The following is a 17953-nucleotide window of genomic DNA, read 5'->3' on the forward strand; positions in this document are numbered from 1 at the left end:
GGGCCATCTACCTGAAGGGGTTTGTGTTTTATCTACCTTCCTACTTATTAGGATTTTGGTTTTAGCTAGATTGACTCTAAGGCCCTTCAATTCTAGACCTTGCTTCCACACCTGAAACTTCTCTAGTTCTGATAGTGACTCCGCAATTAAGGCAAGGTCATCAGCATAGAGGAGCTCCCAGGGGCAACCTGTCTTGGAATCCTCTGTGATTGCCTGGAGGACTATGATAAATAGGAGGGGGCTGAGGACGGAACCTTGGTGGACCCCCTACCTCTACCCGGAATTCATTGCTGTACTCATTTCCAACCCTCACCTTACTGGCAGCATCTCTGTACATGGCTCGCACAGCTCTCACTAACCATTCTTGTAATATATAAATTGATTTCAGTTCAGGTTTAAGTTTTGTTGTATGTAATATATGTTTATGTGTAAACGCACATGCGCCATTGTTATATTAATTGTTTATTTTAAAAAATTTGGGTGTTAATTGGATTAATATTGCTTTTTTTCAGGAAGAAGGATTTCTTGTGAAAGATGTTCAGGTGTATGGTGGCTATGTGCTACATGTTGGTGTAAGTGAAGGAGTTCTGGAAGTAGGAGATATTCTCACACAGACTATCTTTCAGGTTTGTTCAATTAGTATTTTAAGGCAAATGTCTCAAAATACACATAGTGATGGCAGTTTGAAATAACAGAGGCTGTTATGCTTGGTGTATCAAAGACCATAAGTTCAATCTATGTTATAGGTATTATATTTTAGACAAAAATGGATTACTTTATTTACCTTAGTTTACATTAACTTTTCAAATGTTTCATGATAAAGAACATATTCAAATTTCTGAATGTGTTTGCCTGCTCAGTCCAGAGTAGCTTGCCTAAAATAGTTTCCTTATGAACATTTAGGTATACAAACCAGAGGAAAAAAATTCCATGTATATTTTAGAGTTTAGTTATTCATTTAAAGCTGATGATTTATTCTGTTGCTACTTCAAGTTTCTTGCTTACATGTGTTCTTTCATGCTACATCATTAAATTTGATATCTAGTTTTTTTGCTTTTTTTTTGGAGGGGGACAGGAGATGATATCTAAGTCAAATATGATAATGAAATGCTTCTAAAACAGGTTTAAATTTTCTCATGTCAATTCATACTAGGCTTGAGCAAATAACTGAGGAGTATGATAAGAGCAGCTGCTTCTGTATATGCTGACAGATAATTTTTATTTGAAGCATCTGTCTATATTAAATCTTATTCCATTCCTGTACAGTCTCTTACTCTATTATTCAGTCTCGTCGAGAAGCTATAATGAAGAATCATACTGGAACACACATGTTAAATTTTGGTCTACGACAAGTTCTCAATGAAGCAGATCAGAAAGGTTCTTTAGTTGCTCCTGATCGTCTTCGTTTTGATTTCACTGCAAAGGTTAGTTTATTTAATCCTCTCTTTTCTCTTTCGTTCTTTTTTTTTTTTTCAAGCTAAGTTTAAAGAAACTGGTATTTTAAACACAAAAGCCATTACATTAATCTTGTGTATTTGATATATATTGTTCCTAACTATTTCGTTTTTGTATTTTGCTTGCAGTTCTCTTGATGTGAACTCAGGTGTTGAAACATATTTTGTTGTATCTCAGGGTCATTATGTCAATAATAAACTCACACACAAACACACTGTTTCTTTTTCACTTATCTCTTTATTTATCAATTGGTTAACCAATTGACAAATAAAGAGATAAAGAAGTGAAAGAGAACCAGTGTATATGTGTGTTTATTATTAGCATAATGTCCCTACCAAGATACAACAAAAATTTTATTATATATTTTTAATTAGAAATTGTTGGCTAATTATCTTCACAGTTTCCATTATCCAGGCTTTGTGTAATTTGAATGAGTCTTTTGTGTTACTCATGAGAGAATTATATTTATTAAAAAAAAAACTAAAGGATACTTCATCTAGTATATGAATGCTGAATTAAAATAAATTAAATGAAAATCCATTTCAGATTCATAATTAACAAAAAAATATGTAAAATTTTCATTAACATTAATCTGCTGTGATCTACAACATTGATCCTGAAAACAATATGGCCATCACTGATTACTAAGCTGTGCAAGCCTGGTATAGATTATATCAGCTAAGCAACTTTCTGCACAAATACTTAATTGATTCCCCAAAACAAGGTGAAAGATATGATGCTTACAGATTTTCTGTTTCTTTATGATTTTAGGGAGCTATGACTGTTGAACAGGTGAAGAAGACAGAAGAATGTGTAAATAAGCTGGCTACTGAAAAGCAATTAGTTTATGCAAAAGAAGCAGCCCTTCCAGTTGCTAAATCTATTAAAGGATTACGTGCCATGTTTGATGAGGTAAACAAAAATTAATCAGTATGATTCTTCATTATTTTTAATTCTATTTCATATATGATTAATTCAGAGGAATTAATCCCATACATTCAGCTTCTCTAATGAGCCCAGTCACTTGCACTTGAATAATTTTTTGTGTTAGGAATAATATAGGATAGCTTATAGTTTGTCATAATGATACGCTTCTACCATATTGTTGTTGTTTAACCCCGAGTTATCTCTGATCCTGCACACTTATGATCACATACATTCCAGCCTTGATCAAATAATCATTCTTGGATAATATAATTTTGTATCTTATTTTGTTTATCTTTTGATTGTTTCAGTCATTGGACTGTGGCCATGCTGGGGCACAATCTTGAAGGATTTAGTCAAACAAATTGACCCCAGTACCTATATTTTTCTTAGGTCTGGTCTTTTTTCTGTTGGTTTTCTTTTACAGACACTAGATGTGTCTCTAAGACTTTGAATTAGTCAAAGGCCAAACAAAATATTTTGCAATATTAAAATAAGTACCAAAATGAAGGCCAATAGAGTTGGCTGTTCCTTCCCCATCAAAATTTTTGGCTTTGTACCTCTGTAAGAAACGAATATTTAATTAGGTCCCATTTTTTTTTATTAGATATGGTTTCAATGATGCAGAGTTTATTTCCTTTGAAATATAAGATGTAATGTCTTTAATAATGTGGAAGTTATGGTGCAAGTATGATTTATATAGTTAATAAATCCTTTTTGTAAGTACATTGTTTTAGGCTCAATCTCACCGTTTGACACTTTGGGCAGGTGTTTTCTATCATAGCTTTGGATTGAAATTAAGTAGTTAGAAACTGTGTAGAAGCCTCTCAAAAGGAACTTCCTGTTCTTGGATAGCAAACTTCATCTATCACCCAGTTCAACACCACCACATGGTCTTGGGTACTTTAGCAGAGTCCACACATTTGGCATCAGATCTCAATTCTGATTCTAACTTCCCCCATTTCATTGGCTCCTAGTCTCACAGACCCTAATAAAGGTAATGAGTGCTGCCCTTCCTCTTCTGTCTCAGTCACCATCATAATCATCACCATTTTATGTTTGCTTTCTATGCTGGCAGCAGTTGAACAGGTCCTTACAGTTCAAGTTGTTATTCAAAGTTACTATCCTCCTGGATGAGCTGAGGCTCCACATTTTGCTCATATGTTTAAATTATAGCATGGCCTCCATGGTTTCTTTGGTTGGCTGCTCTTCCTAATATACGACACCTTACACTGTGTACTGGGTGCATTTTATTATGCTGAACTTTTGAGCCAATGTTGGGTTCTTTCAACCCTAAAAAAGTATATTAATCAACGTTTTTTTTTCATTCTCCACATTTTGTTTACAGGTATACCCTGATCCTGTACGAATTGTATCAATTGGAATTCCGGTTGAAGATCTTGTCAAAGACCCTTTGGGATCTGGTGGTAATACTAATTCAGTTGAATTCTGTGGTGGCACGTAAGTATTAGCCAACTCATTAGACTCTTTTGCTATCAGAAAGTTATGATTTGAAATATTAACTTTTTTTATTTTTTTCTCTTCATTTATTGATGCTTTTTATTATTAATTAACCTTTATTGATCATTGCAGTCATTTAAAAAGCTCTGACCATATAGGTGGTATGGTCATTGTATCAGAAGAGGCAATTGCGAAAGGAATTCGTAGAATCATTGCTGTTACAGGGAATGAAGCTGAAAAGGTGAGTTTCTTTTCTTTCTCCTCCTTCAAATGTCAGTTTCCATGATTTTCCTTGTATCTAATGTGTAATGTATCCTATTTCTGAGAATATCTCAAATGTTTTATTCAAATGTTTTCCTGTATTAGAAGCAATGAATTCTCATATGAGCATGTGACTGGCTGCAAGTACGTGACATTGAAAAAGACCAAAAAGGCTGAAAAGCATCTGACGTTCTCATTAGCCACTGCTGAGATGAATTTTCATCTCTCTCTCTCTCTCTCTCTCTGATATTTATTGGCTATAAGACGTGTTATCTCAGGAGAAATATTGCAGCAACTAGCCTATCAACAGTGTGTATACATTAAATAGATACACAGATGGCTATATACATATATATTTTTTTTGTTTCAATCACTCTTATTTTTTGAGAATAATCTGATATCCATCTATCCTGTGATATCTGTTTATTGTTATTCTAATTATACTAAAACTTTTATCTTACCTCTCTGTTATCTTATTACTTTTTCAGAGGTCTTTATTTAGTATTCATTTTGCCTCATTGTGTCTGTGCTAGTGTGATTGTTTCCTTTGTTGTCTTAGAAGGGCTACAGAACACAGCAACCTTCTCCAGTTCACTGACATGTTAACTTAAAATAAATGATACACATGCATACTAAAGAATGAGTTATAGTAAGGACATAAAATAATTAGCTACAGTTACATACTGCCGAAGACCTCAACCAAAATAGAAAAATTAAGAAACACAATAGAAAATTTGTAGTTCTTCCCAATAGCCAAAACCATAGTGGTTTGACTGAACTAAAAGAACTTGGTTATATCAAACAAAACTTTACAATTATGTGCTTTCTTGACCCTGAACTTTTCCCAAGTTCATATTGCATGTCTAGCTAGCTACATTCCTCTCCATATGCTGTTGATCCATTGACTTTACCACATGCATTTCATTTCTGTTACACTCTTCTACTTCTAATACACATATTATATGACTTGTGTAGAAGGGAACTTTTTACTTTTAAATTATACATTCATTCCTCCTCTAAATGCTTGTTTTTTAGAAATATTAAATTAAAAATTTTGTTTTTGTTTTTAATTCTTTGCTAATCTAAAAGTTTTAAAATATTTCTTACCAGGCACTACATCGCGCATCAGTATTTGAGAAGGATGTTGAAGAGTTGTTTAACAAAGTCAACAGTCCAGATTGTAATGATAGACAGGTGTCTAAAGATATCATTCATGTTGATGAAGTAAGTGATTAATTTTAACATTAGAATCATAACAACCACTACCATCACTATCATCATGGTACACAGCACTCAGCTGGTACCTGAGAGATACAGGGTTCGATTCTCTGTAGCCACATGCTGGCAACTTTTTATCAAGGTGGTGCTCCAGCATGGCCGCAGTCTAATGACTGAAAGAAGTAAAAAAAAAACAAAAGTAAAAGTAAAATAACAAAATAGTGAAGACAGATAACTTCTTACAATGCAAAAAAGGAATAATTTAATTACCTTTATGAAAACAAATTAGTTACCTTTCAAAAAAAAAAAAAATGACCATCCGAAAAACAATATCTGTTTCAACACACAACTTCACATCAGGAATCTTGCACCACAAATTCATACCTTTATATGTTTTAAGCACAAAGCCTCATCATCAGACGTGAACAGAGTAAAGACATGTGAGTCTATATAGTTTCAGCCATGTTGATTGTTGTGCAGACATTCATCATCATCATCGTCGTTTAACGTCCACTTTCCATGCTAGCCTGGGTTGCACGATTTGACTGAGGACTGGTGAACCAGATGGCTACACCAGGCTCCAATCTGATTTGGCAGAGTTTCTACAACTGGATGCCCTTCCTAACGCCAACCACTCCGAGAGTGTAGTAGGTGCTTTTACGTGTCACTGGCACGAAGGCCAGTCGGGCGGTACTGGCAATGGCCACGCTCAAAATGGTGTATTTTATGTGCCACCTGCACAGGAGCCAGTTCGGCGGCACTGGCAACGATCTCACTCGAATGTCTTTACATGTGCCATCTAGTACAAGTGCCAGGAAGGCGATGCTGAGCATAGGTGCCATTGACGGTTTCGACCCTAGAATATCCATGTAAGTGGTGGTGGCAGCAATGGGATAATATAGTAGCAGCAGCCATTCCCCAAATAGTGCTGGCTGTGACCTCAGAGGTCATAGTGGGAGCAGCATTGGATGGCTAGCTGTTGGCTAGCAGCAGTTGTGATGTGGATTGCCAAGATTGATAGAAAGGCAGAAAAAAATGCCTTCTGGCATTTAGTTATGTTCCTTTACATTCTGATTTCAAATCTCACCAAAGTCACTTCTAATTTTCATCTTTCTGGGGTCTATCTAATCAGTCATACCCCTCCATAACTTTTGAGGCAATATCAACAATATCATGAGTATTACCGCCATAATCATTGTTGACATTATTGTTGTTGCTAATACCACAACCATCATCATCATCACTATTATACCAACATTGCAATCCCCACAGATGTCACCACAATCATTATTTAATTCTGTAATCATTGTCATTATTACCTTTCATTATTATCATCATCATCATCATCATCATCAGTATTATTACTTTCATTGTTACTAATCATCCCATTAGGGCGACGAGTTGGCAGAATGGTTAGCATGCTGGGCAAACTGCTTAGTGGCATGTCATCTATTTTTACATTCTGAGTTCAAATTCTACCAAGGTCGACTTTGTCTTTTATCCTTTTGGGGTTAATAAAATAAGTATCAGTTGAGAACTGGGGTCAGTGCAATCAACTTACCCCCTCCCCTGAAATTGCTGGCCTTGTGCCAAAATTTGAAACCATTACTAATCATCCCATTAACATGTTTTCTCTTCACTTGTTCACTCAATGTCAGTTTTTCTATTATAACGGGTTGGATGGGGGCTTATTTGAAGCAGCATTTCAGTTTCCATCTACCAAATCCACACACAAGGCTTTGATCGGCCTCAGGCTATCGTAGAAGACACTTGCCGAAAGTGCCACACAGTGGCACTGAACCCAGAACCATGTGGTTGGTAAACAAGGTACTTGCCACACAGCCACTCCTGCACCTTTCTCTTTGACCAAAACAGTTTAGTTTATCCATTCTCATGCTCATTTCCATTATCCCTTATTAGTTGCACCTATCTACTTTCTTGTTGGATTGTTTCTTTTTCTCTTCAGTTTCCCCTCTTTATCTATTACTAGAGTATCACTCAATCTGGTATTAGTCACTGGAAACGAGACCAGCTGCGTGCTAAGCTAAAAGAGATCAAGAAAGTTTTAGACAACCGAGATAAGGCCCGAAAAGCTGCCATTCTTAATGAGGTAACACGTTCTATTTCCATCATTTTGAACATCACGACTGTTTAACTCTTTTGTGACCATATTCTTTACACTGTGTAGATGTTGCAATTAATGTTGAAAATACTGAAGAATTTGAAATTATTTTAGTAAAACAACTTTTTCATTATTATTTTTGTTGTTTAGAACAGAGCTGAATAAAGAATTTTTAAATATAAACACTTTAAAACAAAAATTTTTGTATGACAGACCAGAGCTAATCAATTGGTATTGAAAAGTTTAATTAATTCTAGCTTCAGACAGACTAAAATAGATTGATTCAAAGCACAAAACTTGTCTGTAACTCTTAATTTTCTGGAGTCTGCTCCTAAATTTATGAACATTTCTTTATATTAACAAGATTGGAGAAGCCATTATCTCTGACTGAAGTTTGCAAAACATGGCAAAGGCATGAAATAGTATGTTTTATTAAATATATATATATATATATATATATATATATATATATGTTTGTATAATATATAGTTTATAGGTTAGAGACAGGTGTTCTCTATATAGAATACACTTTGAAGTGCTGAAGAGATATGAACTTGAGTGGGATAGATGAGTAAGTGTAATGAAAAGCAAGTTAGGCAAGTTGATTTACTCAGAATATTAAATACATTTAATAGAAAAATATATCCATGTGTATGGATATAAATTAGTCTCACTTACAGACAATAAATGATATCATGAGTTAAATGGGTAGAGTTTATAAGATGCTAGTGTATCACAAATGGTATTCTCTGATGGTATTGTACTTACATGAAAGCATGAGGCTTAGTGGTTAGAGTGTTGCACTCAACATTGCAAAGTCTTGATTTTGATTCCTGGATCAGGCGGTTCTTGAGCAAAGCACTTCATTTCACATTGTTTCAGTCCATTCTGCTATAAACAAATAACTCTGTGATGGACTGGCATTCCATTGAAGGGGGATGTAGTGGCCTCAGTCACTTGTACATTGTGGGAACTGGGTTATTGACCCTATGAGTCTGAAGACTCAGCACAATAATGTTTCCGGAAACAGCTGTTGGACTCATAAAAACTCTACCCATTTAACTCCTGATATCATTAATATTCTGTAGGTGAGACTATTTTATATCCATACACATGTACATTTTTTTCTATTAAATGTATTTAATATTTTGTGTAAATCAACTGGCCTAAGTTGCTTGTCATTACATTTACTCACATATAATATATGTATGTATGGATGTTATATAACTTTCCCATGCTGGCAAAAATTAGATAAGTCAAAGTCCACTGATATTAGTATATACACATAATACTACAAAAAAAAAAAAGCCTCTTAAGAGTATAGATAGTTGTGTATAAAAGTAATTAAGACAAGACTTTCATAAAGTTGCAGCAGTTTAACTCTTTATCTTAATTTAGGTTGGATTATTTTCTATTTCCAGGTTGTTGAAGAAACCAAACAGATGATTGCAAAGAATCCAGACCAACATGTGATTATTCATCAGTTTAAACCTGGTTCTAATGCAAAAGTGAGATATTGATACTTATTTTATTTTTTTTTGTTCATATATACACATATAAATAAAAGAAATTTCACTATTTTTACACAATTACTGGTTCATATCTAAATATATAGATAGTCATTAGCCCACCTATTCTACATGCATGCAACCACATGCATGGTTGCTCAGTCTGCTTGAAATAGCAGTCAAGTTTTATGCAACTCACATTGTTCACATCTTGAAAAAGGAAGGACACATTGAACATTGTTGTCAAAAATACACAAAATGTCAAGATAGTTATAGCTGGAACTTATTTTGATCATAGGTTTGCCTGATCAGGGCTGACCTGGGGCTAAACAACAAAAACAGCAGCAAACAACAGGAATCCACTTTATAAACAACTGGTCCATGGACAACAGAATCTCCAAATGTCAGTACTTAATTTTGGATTCTGTCATATTCAAAAGCCAAGAGATAAATCTATGTGTTTATAAGATGCTAGTGTATCACAGTGGAGGCGCAATGGCCCAGTAATTAGGGCAGCGGACTCGCGGTCATAGGATCGTGGTTTCGATTCCCAGACCGGGCGTTGTGAGTGTTTATTGAGCGAAAACACCTAAAACTCCACGAGACTCCGGCAGGGGATGGTGGCGAACCCTGCTGTACTCTTTCACCACAACTTTCTCTCACTCTTACTTCCTGTTTCTGTTATGCCTGTAATTCAAAGGGTCAGCCTTGTCACACTGTGTCATGCTGAATACCCTCGAGAACTATGTTAAGGGTACACGTGTCTGTGGAGTGCTCAGCCACTTGCACGTTAATTTCATGAGCAGGCTGTTCTGTTGATCGGATCAACTGGAACCCTCGACGTCGTAAGCGACGGAGTGCCAACAACAACAAGTGTATCACAAATGGTATTCTCTGATGGTATTGTACTTACATGAAAGCATGAGGTTTAGTGGTTAAAGTGTTGCACTCAACATTGCAAGGTCTTGATTTTGATTCCTGGATCAGGTGGTTCTTCAGCAAAGCACTTCATTTCACATTGTTCCAGTCCATTCTGCTATAAACAAGTATCCCTGTGATGTCCAGGGGTTGATGGTGATTATACAGGATTAAAATGTCCTAACCAGAGATGCAACAAAAAAGCCAAGGCTGTAAATGAACTTAATAGCCATGAAATGGTTGTTTAAAACTGGACCTACTTGGCCAGCTCTTGCACACATTAATATAAACTTCCTCAGTTGTAAAGTCGATTTACATGCAGACACAAGTCTAGATTACTTGACAGTGATACAGTTTAGTTTCTTCAAATCTTCAGTTCAGTTCTATTTATTCTTTATATTCTCTTCAGGCATTGGATTCTGCTGTAAAACAATACAAGTCTCTGAGTCCGCAAACTGCAGTCTTATTTTTTGCTGTTGATGCTGGAAAATTATTGTGTATGAGTTATGTTCCTAAGGTGCGTATCTGTTTTATTATTATTTAAAGCTATTATATGCTATATTAGATAGCAGAGATGTTGTTTTAAGGTTTTGTCGCAACAAGTCTCCTCAAATGTTGAGAATCTTTCTTATGATTCTTATTTATGTATTGCCCACAAGGGGCTTATAGAGGGGACAAACAAGGAAAGACAAAGGAATTAAGTCAATTACATCGACCCCAGTGCGTAACTGGTACTTAATTTATCAACCCCGATTGGATGAAAGGCAAAGTCGACGTCGGCGGAATTTGAACTCAGAACGTAAAGACAGACGAAATACCGCTAAGCATTTCACCCGGTGTGCTAACGTTTCTGCCAGTTCGCCGCCTTTCTTAGGTTTCTTGCAGAATGCAGGATTGAACTTTTCTGCAGGTTGACAATGTCAGTCTCAATTCCAAAATCCTCTGCCACTTAGGTAGCAGTTTGAGTGATATGCCAAGAGAACCAGTTGCCACAAGAATAATTGTAATCTTAGTCTTTCTCAATCTCTTAATTTCTGTCAGGCTAGAATCTGATATTTCTCAATTTCTTTGGTATTCACTCTATTATCATATTGTATTGCAAAGTCTGTGATCTAACACTATTTATTTTTTTGTCCTCTACAATCATATATCTGATTATCTTGCTTCAATAATATGGTCAGGAGAAATCCCATCAAAATCCAGTAATTACTATTCTCTATCACAGCCTCTGGTTTGTGTTCATACCACTTTTCTGCTTCTTTGAATGCACACACTCGGCTAACATCCCAATACCTATACAGTCATACTTAGGCTTATACTCTTTTAATGCATTCACTTAAAACATGGTTGATACTTTCTGTCTCCTTCCCTGCAGATTCTGCATTTGCAGAAGGGATGAATTTGTTATCTTTCAGCTTTATTTTATTTGACATCAGATAATTTACTCAAAGCAGGCTGTAGTTGGATAGACATATTGAGTTTGTTTTGTATGAAGTAAAACTTTTCTTTTCACTCTTCTTTATTCATGTGATCACATATTCCGCCAACATCTAAACTTATGAAGACAGTTATGAGTGCTAGGCTGTTGGTGACATGATCTCATCTTAACTGCTAAATTTTTGATGATACAGTTCTACCTGTAACTGTTAAGTTGTTAATGATGAAGTCCCTTCTGCATCTTCTAAACTGTTGGTAATACAGATCCAGATCTGATTGCTAAGCTGCTGGTAGTGCAATCCTAATCATGACTGCTAAGCTGTTGGCAACACAGTTTTATAACTGTTGACTGCAACAATTTCCGAATTTCTTTTTTTAAAAATTTATTGATTCATTACTGTTTTCTTCAATACAGGAACTTACTAAAACACTGAAAGCAAATGAATGGATTGGCTCAGTGACGGAATGCATCAATGGCAAAGGTGGAGGTAAAGATGTATCTGCACAAGCTACAGGGACCAATGTTCATGCTGTAGAAGAAGCTATGAAGTTGGCTCAGCAGTTTGCTGATCTCAAGTTATCTTGATTTTTAAGTATTCTTGCTATTATATTCTATGCTGATTTCAATAAAATATTGCCTCTTATCAAAATATAAGCTATATGAAATTACTTGATAAATTTGTATATTAATTCTGAAATAAAAACATTTTTCTCTTCTGAATACAAATTGATTAATACTTTTTGTGATATCATTATCACGTTTAACCTCTGCTTTTCATGCTGTCATGGGTTGGACGGTTTGACTGAGGGTTGGCGAGCCAGAAGGCTGCACAAGGCTCCAATCTGATCTGGCAAAGTTTCTACAACTAGATGCCCTTCCTAACACCTTTCTGGGGTGATTTTTTTGGTGGTGGTGAAAGTGTGTAGCTCATAAGCCATCAAATATGCTTAGTAGTAGCAAATTGGAATAATACAGAAAAGACTAATACATAGTAATTTGTTAATTAATGAAAGACAAGTTTTACATAGGCATGCATTAATATAAAAATCACGAAGATAGATATTTTAAACTCTAATTAAATATAAAAAAAAGATGTACAATTCCAATGTAAGTTTATTTGATATTTAGGTATTTATTCAATCGGTGTGTATGATTTACAAGAATAAAAATATGATAAAATTCAGCAAAAAGTGAACAAGTAGAATTCAGTATGCAATCCAATCATGAAAAGAAAAAAAAGTCATGATAGACAACTATAATGATTGATGATTTTAAATATTCCATTTTTTGTTAGTATTAAAGTAAGTTTCTTCCCTTCCACTCACCATATATTGTTTATAACCAATTAATGCAATTAGAATTTGAATAAATTCTAATTCCCACACACAATTGAAAAAAACTGATAGTTCAGATTTGATTATTTTATTTTAACCATGGGGTCCAGATACCATTGTGATGTATTGGAAAACCAGCTGGATCCTGAGGCTTGTTTCCAGGTGGCACCATGGTTGCTTCATATTTTAAAAGCCTCTTCATTAGATATTTCAAAATCTCTGGGTTTTGGTCAGCTACGTTGTGGTATTCACAAGGGTCAGAAGCAATGTTAAAAAGACATGGTTTTTTGAAATCATCACAATTATGGAATGCATCTGGAGGTTTTGGTCCCCCACAATTTACTCTTACTGTTTTTGGATGGGTTATCATTTTGACTGGGAAATCATTATCTTGAGAAAACCAGTCATCAAATTCATTTGATAAATATCTCTCACTTTCATTGTATGGTGGATACCAATTACCTCGAGAGGCAACATGGCCAATCAAAAGCTTGTAGTTATTGACTCTTATGGCTGCAAATTTTCTTATTGGATCAATGTTATGCAGAATTTCTGTTCTTACACTCTTTCCATTATTTGAAAGCATACTCCATAGATCATAACCATCGAGGTTTTTCATCCGAGGCTCCTCATCAGGATTTCCTCCAGCTGCACTGTATAGTGTTGGAAGCCAGTCACACACATGTACCATCTGTTCACTGATATAACCGTTCTTCTTTAACAATGGGCTGTGAAGAAATCCAACTCCACGGACACCACCTTCCCACAAAGTATTTTTCATTCCTCTGCAATGGGCAAGAAATATTTATAATTTAGTCTTTGATTTGGCCTAGAGAAAGAGGAAGAACATGGACTAACATATTACAATGGTTATCATATAACTATGTTCAAAGATCAAATCCTGCTGGGACCAACTATTCTCTTGTTCTCTGTAACATACTGGGAGTAATTCAATTGATCATCATCATTTTAACATCTTATTTTCCATGCTTACATGAGTTAGACAGAGTTTATTGAGGCAGATTTTCTACAACCAGCTGCTCTTCTTGTCACCGATCCTTACCTGTTTCCAAACAAAGTGATATTTTCTCATGACCAGACATGTTTTTGGAGAATATTGACAATGAATGACTCTGATCCTCATTAACAACTGATGTCAAGACTAGAAGATACAAAATGCTCACACTCGCCTACACACACATATATGATGATAATAGCTGTCCACTCATGATGGAAGAAGACAATCACTGATCATTGCCCATGCATGTGGATATTGCATCTGCAGTCAATTTCACTTGGGTTCATACAAGCCGCTTCTATGCTCATCATAGTGCCCACCTACTTGGCCAGGCATCAGAAAGTCACTCGACTGGAAATTGCACAGCCTAAAATATTCTTTTCTACTCTGGGCACAAAGCCCGAAATTTTTTGAGAGGGGCCAGTTGATTAGATCGACCCCAATACACAACTGGTACTTAATTTATTGGCCCTGAAAGGATGAAAGGCAAAGTCTACTTCAGTGGAATTTGAACTCAGAATGTAATGACAGACCAAATACCACTAAGCATTTTGCCCAAAGTTGCTAACGATTCTGCCAGCTCGTTGCCTTTGCACAACCTAAGATATTAGGTCCATTGTGGTTTGCATGGCACTTCACCTCACAAAATCCAGAGGCAAGATATCCAGTGTCAATATGGGTTGCAGGTTCAGGAATGTGGAAGTGCCATGATCTCAAGCACAAGCAAAAGATTTCCAAAATATCCAATGCCATTCCTTGCACAAACACAATGGGCTTCTTTCAGTTTCCATCTACTAAATCCACTCACAAAACAGTGATTGGCCTGGGACTGTAGTAAAGACACCTGTCCCTGGTCCAATACAGTAGGACTGAACCTAAGACCATGTGGTTGAGAATAAAACCTTTTATTCAGACAGCCGTGCTGTAGCTTATTAATTAGTCTGTGTGTAACAAATCCTCATTTATACTTTTGCATCATTAACAATTGATTTTTTGCAATTGGCTGCAGCATAATGTTACCACTAACAACTTCTGGAACCGAGACTATATATTATTTTTAGAAGACATCTGATTTTGGTAAGATCTCATAAGGAATAACTGAAAGATAGACATGGCATTTCTCGAGCCATTCTATTTGAAAAAGTTTGGTTGTGGCAATATTAGAAGGAATTCATCAATCTACTTGAAGGCTGAATTGATACCAATAAGTTTCCATAATACCACGACTTAGTTACTGGCACATCACACAAATGTGTGTGATGTTCAGTCATTGGACTATCAATCTCCTTTGCCAAATTGCTAAGTTACAGGGATGTAAACAAACCAGCACTGGCTGTCAAGTGGTGTGGGAGGGAGACATAAACACAAAGACACCCATATACACATGCATACATCATCATCATCATCATCATTTAACGTCTGTTGTTCATGCTGGCATGGGTTGGACAGTTTGACCAGAGCTAGCAACCTGGAGAGCTGCACCAGACTCCAACCTGATTTGGCATGGTTTCTACAGCTGGATGCCCTTTCTAATGCCACCACTTTACAGAGTGCACTGGATGCTTTTATGTCAAGTCAGCACAGGACTCTTGCAGGCAAATCTTCTTCACCAGTGGGGAGAGACCTTAAAACCTCTACTGTGGGGTATGGGTCTTCTTGTAAATTTTTCTTTCTCTATGTGCTTATACACAAATAATATTTTCATTTAATATACAAAAATACATTTTTGTATATTAAAGGAAAACATGAACAAAGAAGCTTTTATATGAACAATCATCCTACAAGAAATAGCACCTAAATCACTATCATATCACATCCGACATCTTAAATAAAGAAGGATGCATTTAATAATGTAGTCCGCATGGCTGGTCATGAAGAGAACGTGCTTAATTGTAGATTTCAGCAACAGCAACCAATACAAGTTTGTAGATAGAGTTTACATTTGGGTTAACTACCCCATTCTGATTCATAAAGCTCCACTGTGCCCAGTGTTCAACTCTACCTCCTAAATTGCTAAATGAATGAGACAAGTTTCTCCACCATTTGGTTTATCTCAGGTGCTTTGACTGAAAAAATTGAACTCAGCATTGTAAGCCAATGAAGCACTCAGTGACGTCATCTCTTGTACGTACAACAGCAAGAAGATCAGCCCAGCCTAGCCCAACCCAACCCTGCCCAGTCTAGACTAGTTTAGCCCATTTCCTTACTTCTTAGAGCACAACACTCTTGTCACATAAAACATTTTTTACTTAACCCTTTTGATACCAGCCTGGTTGAAACTGCTTCTGGCTCTGTAGTATAAATGTTTTGTTTTCAAAAGTTCTGAATTAAAATCTTCCACCAAACCTTAGTCACAATTTATGTTTCTAATACTAAGTTATTTTACTAAATTCTTTCTTATATTTAGAATTAATTGAAAGAAACAGAGCATCTTAACAGAAATATGGTAACAAAAGGGTTAATAAGCAAGTCTCAATTAGTTTTACAGCCTACCAGAAATAGAAGAGAAATTTCTCTCAAATCACAAGATACCATCTTAAAAAGAAATGGAAACATTGGATAATGTATTCCAGGCTACACAATGCCAGAATCAAAAGACATGATAGTCATAGATTTGTGTATTTGTTCTCCTCTCCTGCTTGACAACTGGTGTTGGTTTGTTTACCCCATCATATCTTATTTGTTCAGCAAAAGAGACTGATAGAACAAGTACCAGGCTTTAAAGAAATAAGTACTGGAGTCAATCTATTCAACTAAAATCCTTCAAGGTGGTGATCCAGCATGGCCACAGTCCAATGACTGAAACAAGTAAAAGATAAAAGACAGAGATACCTATTTCAACATACCGTAAAGGCCAGTTAGATGCTGCATTTTCATTATAGCCATTTGCTGGTCCACCATTGTCTGTAGAGAACAGGATGATAGAATTGTCGTACATACCAGAAGACTTCAATGCATTGACCACTTCACCGACTCCATCATCTAAAGCTGCCACCATTCCTACAAAATTAAATGGTAATTTACATAGAATATATCTAAAAACAAATTTGATGATTTTGCTGGTCTCTGTGGTGAACTCTACTCATGCATGCATTTAGTAGGAAAATGGCTAATTACATAAAATATTTAACAAGTTTAACCTCTAAAATTTAGGACAAAACATGTGATACATGCTGTTCATATGATTTAACCTTAAATGAGTAAATCTATGATCAAAGACATTCCAGCCATGAGCATCCCATCCTTCTACATAATTTAGAACTAGATTGTCCAATGTGTCTTTTGTTTGTTTTTTTTAACAATGTAAGGTGAAATTTGAAGGATAGTTGGCTGCTATTTCTAAGAGTCAAACCGTCTTGTAGAGGTTCTCTTGTGAGCTTCTTGAGATCTCTTTTAAATATGGTGGTGAATTGAAAGAAACTTCATTATTACATTGAGAACCGTTTAAGAATACATTGGAATAATATTGTCCAAGATACACCATGTCAACATGAGATGAGATGATGGCTACAACTGGTATATTTTTGGTCATAGGTCTACTCCTTCAGAGCTGATCTGGAGCTAAAAAAACACCGGAGGCACCACAGTATTACACACATGCTTGTTATGCATAAGGTATTATTAAGGCAGCGAACTGGCAGAAACGTTAGCACACCGGACGAAATGCTTAGCGGTATTTCGTCTGCCGTTAAGTTCTGAGTTCAAATTCCACCGAGGTCGACTTTGCTTTTCATCCTTTCGGGGTCGATAAATTAAGTACCAGTTACGCTTACGCACTGGGGTCGATGTAATCGACTTAATTCCTTTGTCTGTCTTTGTTTGTCCCCTCTATGTTTAGCCCCTTGTGGGCAATAAAGAAATAAGGTATTTTAACTAAATATTTTAACATTCAGGACACCAGGAAAGGGTCAAGTCCTACATATACACAGACATATCAAATATATACACATCTCAATATATGTACATATGTAGTGAAACTACCTATCGTCACTAGATACAAAACTACTATCGCCATTACATACAATCTTCTCATTTAAATATAAATAAATGCGAGCGTAGTAGAGAACCCATTCCTTGTCATCACGTGACTGATTATTATTCGAATCGGCACCTTCTTCGAACCTTTCCCGCCAGAACGCAAACTGACCAATCACGGCCCCTAATAAGGTCACGTGATAGAGTAAAATTCTGAAGGCATTTGGAGCCCTCTTAACACTATATATAGATCAACTCATACCCCACAAATTTGTCTCGGTCCAGTTTCTCTTTGAGAACTGTTCCATGTACCACACGACA

General features: G+C 35.9%; 2 protein-coding genes across 2 annotated transcripts in view; one reads left to right on the forward strand and one right to left on the reverse strand.

The window, feature by feature from the left end:
- Positions 1-12031, forward strand: part of LOC106883105 (alanine--tRNA ligase, cytoplasmic) — a 35424-nt gene extending 23393 nt beyond the window's left edge. Inside the window, exons 14-23 of the mRNA XM_014934002.2 lie at positions 513-626; positions 1287-1424; positions 2227-2367; positions 3728-3840; positions 3973-4081; positions 5212-5325; positions 7310-7429; positions 8863-8949; positions 10277-10384; positions 11720-12031. Coding sequence (XP_014789488.1) covers positions 513-626; positions 1287-1424; positions 2227-2367; positions 3728-3840; positions 3973-4081; positions 5212-5325; positions 7310-7429; positions 8863-8949; positions 10277-10384; positions 11720-11890 — 1215 coding nt within the window. The 3' untranslated portion in view covers positions 11891-12031. The remainder of the gene's footprint in view (positions 1-512; positions 627-1286; positions 1425-2226; positions 2368-3727; positions 3841-3972; positions 4082-5211; positions 5326-7309; positions 7430-8862; positions 8950-10276; positions 10385-11719) is intronic.
- A 382-nt stretch (positions 12032-12413) lies between these two features.
- Positions 12414-17953, reverse strand: part of LOC106883114 (arylsulfatase J) — a 29552-nt gene continuing 24012 nt past the window's right edge. Inside the window, exons 8-9 of the mRNA XM_014934011.2 lie at positions 16504-16657; positions 12414-13424 (exon numbers count right to left, since the gene is read on the reverse strand). Coding sequence (XP_014789497.1) covers positions 12728-13424; positions 16504-16657 — 851 coding nt within the window. The 3' untranslated portion in view covers positions 12414-12727. The remainder of the gene's footprint in view (positions 13425-16503; positions 16658-17953) is intronic.

Source organism: Octopus bimaculoides, chromosome 4 (assembly GCF_001194135.2).
Source record: "Octopus bimaculoides isolate UCB-OBI-ISO-001 chromosome 4, ASM119413v2, whole genome shotgun sequence".
In the NCBI taxonomy this organism is placed as follows: Eukaryota; Metazoa; Mollusca; class Cephalopoda; order Octopoda; family Octopodidae; genus Octopus; species Octopus bimaculoides.